The 10,944-nt window shown below is 29.7% G+C and overlaps 1 protein-coding gene across 2 annotated transcripts; it reads left to right on the top strand.

Annotated features, from left to right (window-relative positions):
• Nucleotides 1-2,704: 2,704 nt before the first annotated feature.
• On the top strand, nt 2,705-10,552 carry LOC112802214 (2-oxoisovalerate dehydrogenase subunit beta 1, mitochondrial). Of its 2 annotated transcripts, none has more exons than XM_025845317.2 (14): nt 2,705-3,069; nt 4,715-4,958; nt 6,423-6,534; nt 6,790-6,825; nt 6,947-7,006; nt 7,081-7,138; nt 7,229-7,326; nt 7,959-8,048; nt 8,135-8,203; nt 8,318-8,404; nt 9,524-9,619; nt 9,778-9,855; nt 9,970-10,056; nt 10,320-10,552. In XM_025845317.2, the coding sequence occupies exons 2-14, from the start codon at nt 4,777-4,779 to the stop codon at nt 10,353-10,355; spliced, it is 1,089 nt and encodes a 362-aa protein (XP_025701102.1). In that variant the 5' UTR covers nt 2,705-3,069; nt 4,715-4,776; the 3' UTR covers nt 10,356-10,552. The 2 variants fall into 2 exon arrangements, with proteins under 2 accessions (XP_025701102.1, XP_025701103.1); XM_025845318.3 differs by having other exon boundaries at nt 2,713-3,069; nt 4,721-4,958.
• The last annotated feature ends 392 nt before the right edge of the window (nt 10,553-10,944 follow it).

Here is a 10,944-nt window from a genome sequence, read left to right as displayed (position 1 = left end):
ATAATTATATCTTAACAAAATATAATTTAAAATAATTTATAAACAATTATCTTAACAAAAATAATTATTTAATAATTGATTTAAAAATTAATGCAAAAAATAATTATTAATAATAATATTATTAACTGGGTAAATAAATAATTTCAAATTATTACTTGATATATAAATAATATATGGAAATCTATTGAGTAAATCAATGATTTTGCACCTTAATAATTTGACAATTATTACTCAATTAACCAGTTAATTGAATTAGTAATAACAATTTTCAATTTCAAATTTTGTATATTAAGTAGTTATTAAAAATTGGGTAATAACGATTTACACGGAAAAATTATTGATAAATTCAATTAACCATATAGAAGATAATATACTAACAGTTTTAGTATATTATTTATGGCAAGCGAAATTATTTCCTCATATTTTCTATTAAAATTGAAATTAGTAATAGTTTAAAAAAATGTTTATTAATAAAATTACTAATAGTCACATTTTTATACACAGGATATATGTTTTCTATATATTATTTAAAAAATATAATGAAACATGAATAATGAATGAATATGTTATTTATTCGACTAGCTAATTAATGCAAAATCGAGTTCGATTGATGTCATATTTTGTTTGGTGAAAGTTTCAATCACCTTAATTAAATCCTGTCTTTGTGCCTTAACTTATACAGGTAGTAATATGTTACATATTATTTGGTATATCTAAGTAGTTATTTCCCATAGTGGAGATGTAAAAAATCATATTAAGATTTATTGCCAAATAATTAGTGAATGAATAATAGTAGATTATATCATTTTGAAAAAGTATTTTCATTATAATTATATCAAATCAATATTTAATTATGATAAAATATCTTAATTATAATTATATCATAGAATTATAATAATTACGATATTTATGTTATATATTTTAATCATTTATCTACATAAATAAAATAGAAATCAATCAAATCAAATTATCACGGTAAATAATATGTTGTATATTATTACGGAAAATAATTCGTAGATAAAATTAAAATTACACCCATGTCATATAATTATAATTAATTAATTGGTATAAAATGAAATTATACCCGTGTCATGAGTAATAATCTAAATAATTATATCTTAACAAAATATAATTTGAAATAATTTATAAACAATTACCTTAACAAAAATAATTACTTAATAATTGATTTAAAAATCAATGCAAAAAATAATTTTTAATAATAGTATTATTACTTGGATAAATAATATAATTTCAAATTATTACTTGAAATATAAATAATATATAAAAATCTATTGAGTAAATCAATGATTTTGTACCTTAATAATTTGACAATTATTACTCAATTAACCAGTTAATTGAATTAGTAATAACAATTTTCAATTTCAAATTTTGTATATTAAGTCATTATTAAAAACTGGGTAATAACGATTTACACGAGAAAATCATTGATAAATTCAATTAACCATAAAGAAGATAATATACTAACAGTTTTAGTATATTATTTATGGTAATGAAAATTATTTTCTCAAATTAAATTTTGTATAATTATAGTAAGTCTTTATAATTAAAGCAATATAAAATTACTTCATATATAACAATAATATTATACATATTTATATATCTCTTTTTTAAACCATTGGCATATAATTAATGTAGAAAATATATAATATTAAACTGTTTTGTTATGCATATATATAAATTTATATAATAACCCGTATAATTTATACGTATGGCATAATACATATGTCAAAAAAAGATTCCATAATTTTTAAAAACTACTGTTTTGTTATATGAAATTGAAATTAAAATTAAATAATTTTTATTTATATAATTTTTTCAGTATCCAGTATCTCTATTAAAAATGCATATCGTTTGTATATATATATAAAAGTCGTATAATTTTATTCTCTTGACAAACAATTTTATAATTACGGTAATCATATAATTTTATATACAAACATCGATATAGTGTTGTTTCATGTATATATTGACAGGTATCAAAGGATAGCATTGAATTGTTATTCAGTAGGTTTAAATTATTTATTGTTTATTACAAAATTTTTTGCATTAGGATTCTCTATTAATTTATTTTTCATTTTGAGCTGATTTTGATATTTTCTTACTTCAAAGTAAATCAACATATAAAATTTTGTTGGTAGATTTAAATATTACTAGATTATTTATAGTCATATTAAGTATATATGCCTGATTTATTGAAAAAGTAGATTAAATAACTATTTTATAGTTAATAACACTATATTAAAAAAAGAAAAATAATGCATATAAGTTATTTTTTTATTAATTAAATTATTATAATTAAAATAAAATTTAACATAACTTAAAATTATAATTTTAATCATGTGTATGGCAGGGATTAAACTTGTTTATTTGAATAAAAAGCACTTCTAATTCCATGTTTGGAAAGTGGTTACGTACTTACGTAGGTTTGGCGAACAGGGACCTGACTCAACCTAGTCTCAAACCTTATCTGATTTTTTTATTTTATTTATTTATTCTTTTGCTAAAAACAAGTAGCTAAAAGCCTAAAAATCATATATATCAAATTCGGTTCGACCGAAAATCTGATCACCTGATTAGACCGAGCCACCTTGCAGACTGTTCAAGTGAACTCGGTTCGACACGTATGGGTATAATAAACCGGTGATCCGGCCGGTTTAAATTACCGGATCCGGGTCACTCTGAATTTTTTTTAAATTTCATTAGCTTGAAACGACGTCGTTTGGTCCCCCCCCCCCCCAATGACCTACTCTGTGGTGATGAACGTCCCCCGTCTCTCTACAGTCTTTTTCCTTCTCCTCACCGTCATCCTCTTCTCTCCACCTCTTTCTCCTTACCGTCGCACTCACTGACGTCTCCGAGACTACGCCGGTCCGACTCTCCGGTCTCGCTCGCTCACTCACTGTGTCGCACTCAAGGTCGTCGTCACGCGCTGTGTCGTCGCTGCGATCTCACTGTGTCGCCGTCGCCCTCCCTGCCATCGTCTTTGCCGGCGTCAGAAGAAAAGGGAACCAGTCAACCAGCGTCTGCGGTCGTCGTCGTCTTCAGTTGGTCAGCTTCTTCCCTGTTCTTTCTTTTTTCAATTTCATTGAATCATTGCTGTAAATCATCAGGGCTGGTGGTTTGATATTATCAGGGCTGAATTCACTGATTTATTGTTACTGGTGGTTGAATTTGTTGCTCTGTTGCTGTTGCTGTTGCTGAAATAATAACTTCCTCAAATTTTTTGTTGCTGTATACTTGTATTGACTGATTTCATTTTTACACAGGTGCTATTGAGTTGGTATAATTGGTTGAATTTAATTTTTAATTAGGGTTTTTTTGCTAGGATTTTAAAAATGCCTTCATCACAAACACCATGGGAAACACCACATATCATTTTATAATGTATTATTAATATGATTGTAAAGACATGTATTTTAATTTTTGATTTTAATTTATTTTTTTATAATTTTATATTTTTATTTAATTAAGACCGGGTCAATCGGGTAAATTGTCCGGTCGGTTCTGATAATTATGATAAAAGCTACGGGTGTTCAAATTCAAAATGATCTAAATTAATCTGTTCATCCAATTCAATCCAAATAAAAAACAATTAAAACCACGTTAATTTGGATTTGATTGGATTCTATTTTTTACAAATTGCATAGATCGGATTGGATTTCTAATCAATTTAAAACTGATTCAATCCAATCCAATCCACTGTGTGCTATAATATTATTATTTTATTATTATATTTATATTTTTACTTATAATATATTCAATTTGTAATAGATTTTTATATTATTCATATATTATTATTATTTAACAAATATTTTATGTTGAAAATGAGATTTATTTTATATTAGTTAACCTATAATTTTATTCTATCCTTGTATTATTATTGGTTTTTTAAGATATTGTTAAGACTTATTATATCATTATTAGTTATTAAAAATTGGAAAAGTATAGGGTACCAACATATTATCCGCCAATTTCTGCCAATTCTTATTTATATTTGTGTTTCATGGAAGTGTGTTCGTAGATGTGTCTAATAATTAATATATTTTAAATACATATATAAAGAGACACATCCAGAAAATATATCTATAAAGACACTTCTATTAAACACAGTTATAAAAAAGACATTTTTATTAGACACATCCACGAGCACACTTCCATGAAACACAATTATAAATAAGAGTTGGCAGAAGTTAGCAGATATGCTGTTGGTAACATAGCGGAACCGTTAAAAATTTGATGTTAGAGATTTGTTATATGTATTTAATTTTTTTTAAATTTATAAAACAGTAAATCCAATTCAATCCAAATCGATTGAAATTGGATTAGATTGGATTGAATTTTCTTTAAAAAATTATCTAATCTAAATTGCATTACAAGTAAAATTAGTGTTCAGATCAAATGAGATCACGAGTCTCAACCAATCCAAACCGCAACTCAAACACCCTTACCAAAAACTGTGCTTTGTCCTTTCTTCATTTGTCATTCTATATCCATCGTTGTCAATGTGTTTTCTCTAATCTCTACCTTCCCCACAAATGCACGCAACACCATCATATATATCATTTTTTGAAACTCTGATATTGCATCACCTAAGCTTTTAATCCACAATTTCTGAGTTACCATCAACATACATAATTTAGGACAAACTTATCGTCTTTTTAATTTTCTCCTTTTTTTATATTTTTTTTGCTAGTGTTAGGTAGCTTGTCAGAGCAAGTTTCTCTCGCAAAAAAAAAAAAAAAAAAGAAATTAGAGATGTCAAGAAGCTGTGTGCAAAGAATTGGAAGATGGATCCCTTGGGTTTCCAAGAGAGGTTTTTCTAGTTCACCTTCTTCTTCATGCATCCAAAAGAGCGGTTCTGAGCAAGGTCTCAAATCGTTGAACCTTTATTCTGCAATTAACCAAGCTCTCCACATTGCTTTGGACACTGATCCACGGTATGTGTCATCATTGTTATTGTTACTATTGTTGTTTTTATTGTTATGATTGTCTTTTTAGAGAAAGTACATGGAACTAACTTTTAGGTAGTCAGCATTATTCAATTCGAGTGTTTAGGTTTATAATTTAAGATTTAGGGTCAAAAGGATTATAATTTAGGGTGTAGAATTTAAGATAAACAAATTAATTTTAAAAAAAATTGGCTGATGTTGGCTGAAAATAGTTAGTTATGTAGCATTACTCAAAAATGTCCTTCTATATTTTGCATTTTTTTTTTTGTGTATAATGTGCATTGAGTTGGGAGAGAGGGGAGTGGGAAGTAATAACATTGTGTTGTATTAACTGAAATCATATTGAGAATTGTTCCATTATATTGGAGAAGTGATTATTAGGTACTAATAGGCTAATCCTATTGAATAGTTGAGATAACAAATAGTATTAGAAATTCTATGTTTCAACTCTCTTGTATAATAATACATTTATACATGATTTTGGGAATGAAATTTACTTATCTTAGTGTGTATTCAATGATGCTTAAGTTTTCCATAGAGAGAACTTTTTTATCAAGAACGTAGAAACTTTGTCCGCAACAACTTTGATTATAAGCTTTCTACGCTAATGTGAAGTGGTAGAGCGATAGTAAACAATCAAAACCAAGAAAAAGTAAGAGAGAATGAAGATGGTTTTTGAGCTTCAATTATTTAGACATTGGCTCTTACCTTTAGGTTTGACTAACTAAATCTAACCATTGCTAATATGAAGCTTTGTATCCTACTATCCTAGTATACATACATAAAGAACAAGTATTATTATTAACAAGAGAAGGATAATACTAATTATGGAGCATAATATATCCCTCATTATAAAAGATTAGGATATACAAGAATACACAAGCAGCAGCATAGAAATGGAGCGAATTTCTCCAATCTCAATGCATCTGTGGGAAAAGATACTCTTCTAAACATTTTATACTCCTTAAAGATGTGAGTGTTATGCTCTATCCAAATACCCTTACTAGTAGCAGAAATCACAAATTGCCATAAATTTTTTATTTTCTTCCTTCTCCCGAAACTGTTTAAACAAGAACTGATTTAAGTCTCTATGTTGTACCCAACACCCATCAAAGATGCTAAACAATGCATTCCATGAAAATGTAGCCTCTGGACAGTTTAAAAGCAAATATGATACTGATTAAGAATTCAATCCACTCATATCACACATGTCTAGGAAATAACATGTGGCTTCCGACAGGCAATTGTTTTAAAAAAAATCATATGATTTTATTTCTTCTAGGATTAATTTGATCCCATTGTTGAATGAAATTGATATAAGTGTATGTATTTCTTGTACACCTTTAACTTCCTGTTTACATATTCTTAACTCTCACTGTGTGAAACAAAATTATTTTTTCGTATAGAATCAATATTATGTTCAACCTCATCTTCTCTTGCATTTGATTTCAGTTCTTATGTTTTCGGAGAAGATGTGAGTTTTGGTGGGGTCTTTCGTTGTACAACAGGATTAGCAGACAAATTTGGGAAGAAAAGGGTTTTCAATACTCCTTTATGTGAACAAGTATTTCTTTACTTCTTTGTTGCCTTTCCGTTTTCTCTCTTCTTGTTCTATTCCCATTCTCCCTTTAAATTTTTATGATTGGTTATGATTCTAAAATCTCACTAGACAGTTCTAGGAAGATGTGTTTAATTGAAGATCCAAAAATGATTCGGTGAACTTCTTTACTTCTTTCTTGCTACGTATGTTTCTAATTATTTGTAATTAGTATTCCTTTAGCATTGATTTAAAACAATTGTGCTGAAATGCTATTCATAGGGTATCGTTGGCTTTGGCATTGGTCTAGCAGCAATGGTGAGTCTCAGAGCTTAAAATGGTTTTACTTCCTAGTTTTTAACCAACGAATTTAGTTTTCCTTCTCCTTCTCTTTTTGATGTAACAATTGTTTAAACTCCTTTTATATTTTACATGGCAGGGCAATCGAGCCATAGCAGAAATTCAGTTTGCAGATTACATTTTTCCTGCTTTTGATCAGGCATTCTCCCCTCTCACGGCTAGTTTTAGTCAAAGCTAACATTCGATAGGTAATTGATCAATTTTTGTTTCCAGATTGTCAACGAAGCTGCTAAATTCAGATACCGAAGTGGGAATCAATTTAATTGTGGTGGTAAATTTCTTTTCCTGCTTTAACGTTGGAAGTTCTGGCTTATTTTTATTTTCACCTGTTGCATGAAAATTGTTTTACTCACTCCTATAGGTTTAACGATTAGAGCCCCTTATGGAGCTGTGGGCCATGGTGGGCATTACCACTCTCAATCCCCTGAGGCTTTTTTCTGTCATGTTCCTGGTATCAAAGTACGGTGCTTTCATACATTCATTTTTTGCTGATTAAACTTTTCTTCATTTTTGTTTAAAGGCCCTCTTCATGTGTAAGATGATCATCGGTTTAGACCAAGTGATAGTGAACATGCATGCCTAAATCTAGTCATCAAATTAAGACAGCTAAAAATAATGGAATTAATAGAAAGCACCTGCATCTTACCTCCCAGATGAAGCGTGGCAGGATATCTCAAATTTTTTTGAAGTACCATTAATTTATTCAATGATATGCTTGGTGTTGTTTAGGCCTTGAGCATAAAACTGATTTCATTCAGGAGCATCTTAACCCCTGTGGTTGATAATATAAATCAGAGATGGTTTAAAATCCATTGACCAGTCACAAATGGTAATATGATTTATACTTGTTCCTTGTTTATGACATGTATTCTTACATCTTTGAAGCAAGGTTACAATGGAATTTCTGCTACCATCAATATGAAACCCGTAAAATCCATTATCACCGATTTTGAACCTAAGTTACATACCTATTGCATGCAGTTTACTTCCAAGAGTATACACAGATTTCATATAATTAATGATCTTATTGTAGAATACTGTTGTTTTATGGTTGGTATTTTTACGAAATCTCTCGAGTGTTTCTTTTAAAGGTGGTCATCCCTCGAAGTCCCCGAGAAGCAAAAGGGTTATTGCTGTCTTGCATTCGAGATCCAAATCCTATCGTATTTTTTGAACCGAAGGTTGTGTTTTATCATGAGAATTATGTCTTCAGCTTCTTTATGGCATTTGACTTGTGAAAATTAAATCATTTGAATCTTGGTTTCAGTGGCTATATCGTTTGGCTGTCGAAGAAGTACCAGAGGATGATTACATGTTGCCACTATCCGAGGCAGAGGTACAACACAAGTCGCATTAAATTCATGAAATGAAGTTAGAAGTTCGTCATAACAACAGAATGATAATTCTGTGAAACATTTTAGTCTGATAAATTTTTTTAACATATACTCAGGTGGTTCGGCAGGGAAGTGATATTACACTTGTTGGATGGGGAGCTCAATTATCTGTAATGGAACAAGCCTGTCTAGATGCTGAAAAAGTAAGTTGCATTGGCGCAAAAATAGGTTACAACATACATTCTGCATCACACAATAATTCTCCATGGTTTACAGTATGTTGGGCAAGTTGTTGTTGAAGAATTATATTTGGTTTTTGGAATCAATCTTTTTTTTCCAGAAAGGGAAAACAAATTGAATTTGGGGTTGGGATATTTTATCATACGCTTGGTTGAGTTACATGTGGAAGGAAACAATTTTTTTTTAGAATTCTAATGTCAGAGGGAAGCTGATTCTGTTTCCATGATTGACAAAAGAAATAACAGAGACTAGAATTGGAAACCGCGGTCAAATAGTACAGACATGAAACTAATATATCACATCTATTTTATGTCAAAAATGCTATGTTCACACCAAAAATCAGTTACCAAATTAGCCATTATGTATTTGTGTATAAATACAGGTGTAGTTTAACTCGTGTATTTTGTATTTTAATATATATTCTATAAAAATAGTTCAAATAGTTCATTTAGTGGCTGATTTTTTGTCTAGACCTAGTATGGTTGATTTTATATGTGCTAGTATATCAATTGGCAGTACTTTTTTTATTTATTATGTGTAATAGTAATAAAAATGGAATTACCCAATATGACAAGTTGTTTATAACTTAATTAAGAAGCTTACAGAATACAGATGCAGAACAATATGCCATGCAAGTGCTACATAACTTATTTAGTATTAAATAAAGAATATTGTTGGTATTTAATTCATATATAATAGGAAAAAATAGGCAACAAAATGATAAGCACATCTTTTCATGTCGTGTCAATGTACATATGTCTAAGTGAAACTGTAGTTGAGCAGTATGTCAATTTGGGTTGTTGGTATTTAATTTTCATATATAAAACTATTTAGAGCATCCCATTTGTAGATTCTTCTTTTTATTTTCCAGTGGAAAATTTGGTGGTTGAAACTCTCTTAAATTACTTACCGTTGGGGAAAAAATAATCATAATATGAGAAAAATACTGAAAATCACAATTTGTTTGTCTATCATAAAATATAATCATAATATGAGAAAAATACTGAAAATCACAATTTGCTTGTCTATGATAAAATATTACTTGTTTCTTAAAATTTTCAAGTAATTGTGACATTTTACAGGAAGGAATTTCTTGTGAACTGATAGATCTAAAGACATTAATACCTTGGGATAAGGAGACAGTGGAGGCCTCAGTTAACAAGACAGGAAGGCTACTTGTGAGTAAATTAATTTCAACGGTCAAAAAACGGGTGTATCCGGATTTATAAATGTGTCCAAATACATTGATTTATAACTTTATAAAAAAAAGGTCAAAATGACCATCAATGTGGAATGGAGGGAGTGTCTCACATGATGCTTTCAATGGGATGTATAGATTAGTCATGAAGCTCCGGTAACCGGAGGTTTTGGTGCTGAAATCTCCGCTTCTATTGTTGAACGCTGCTTCTCGAGGGTATGCTTCAGCCAAATTATTGTTGTAGAGTATATGAAATTGCATTCATACTTAACCATATTCAACAGTATCGGTACGAATTTCTAACCGTCTCTTTCGTTATTTGTGGTATAGTTAGAAGCCCCTGTGGCGAGAATCTGCGGTCTAGACACCCCTTTTCCTTTGGTGTTTGAGCCCTTCTACATGCCAACCAAGAATAAGGTAACTTGTCTGTTCGCCTTAATTTTCTTTACAATCATAATAGGTGTACACAAAAAATCAGTTATCAATATATAATATATATTGAAATATAAAATACAAATTAAAAATGAGTTAAACAAATATGTATTTATATACAAATACATGAGGACTGATTTAATAGTTGATTTTTGGTGTACACATAATATTTTTATTTTTCTTATAGGGTAAATTACACTAAGCATCCTTGAGATTCCGTAATAAGTTCTGCCACTTATTTTATGCAGATATTAGATGCTATTAAATCAACCGTTGGCTACTGATGAGCTTAATCACAATCTTTCAACCATCTATGTGATTTTGAATTCACATGATCATCATAATGATCATGTTTGGGACGAGAATAATGCATTGCAGACCATGGAATCTGCAGATTAAATTAATCATGCCTTCTCCAAATGTAAAACATTTTTAAAAAATAATAATAATAAAGGAGAGAATGAATGAAACTTGAAAATAACCATACATTCGCATATTAGGCCCATCCTTGTAATTCTATATATAATAGGAATATGTCACATGAAATATTTAAATGAGAATGTAAGAATGAGTTAATAGTCAAAATCGTCCCTGAAAGATACCTCGATTTCTATATCAGTTTCCGAAAGATAAAGTTAATCAAAATCGTTCCCGAAAGATGACGGACATGACCACGTTCGTCCTTCTGTCATCTCCTTTACTGAGCTGGCAAACGTTGGGTGACGTGTTTTGTTAACTGCCTGGGTGGATGATGCCTACGTGTACGCTGGGGTTGTTGACAAGGTAAGTACGTTAAAACAATTCAAATGAGTCTCTTGGATGATGAACCCTAATCCTAAATTCGTTGATAAATAAGTCGCGGTCAAGAATTAT

Source organism: Arachis hypogaea, chromosome 5, assembly GCF_003086295.3.
Source record: "Arachis hypogaea cultivar Tifrunner chromosome 5, arahy.Tifrunner.gnm2.J5K5, whole genome shotgun sequence".
Taxonomy (NCBI): Eukaryota; Viridiplantae; Streptophyta; class Magnoliopsida; order Fabales; family Fabaceae; genus Arachis; species Arachis hypogaea.
This window is presented reverse-complemented; position numbering and strand designations above follow the sequence as displayed.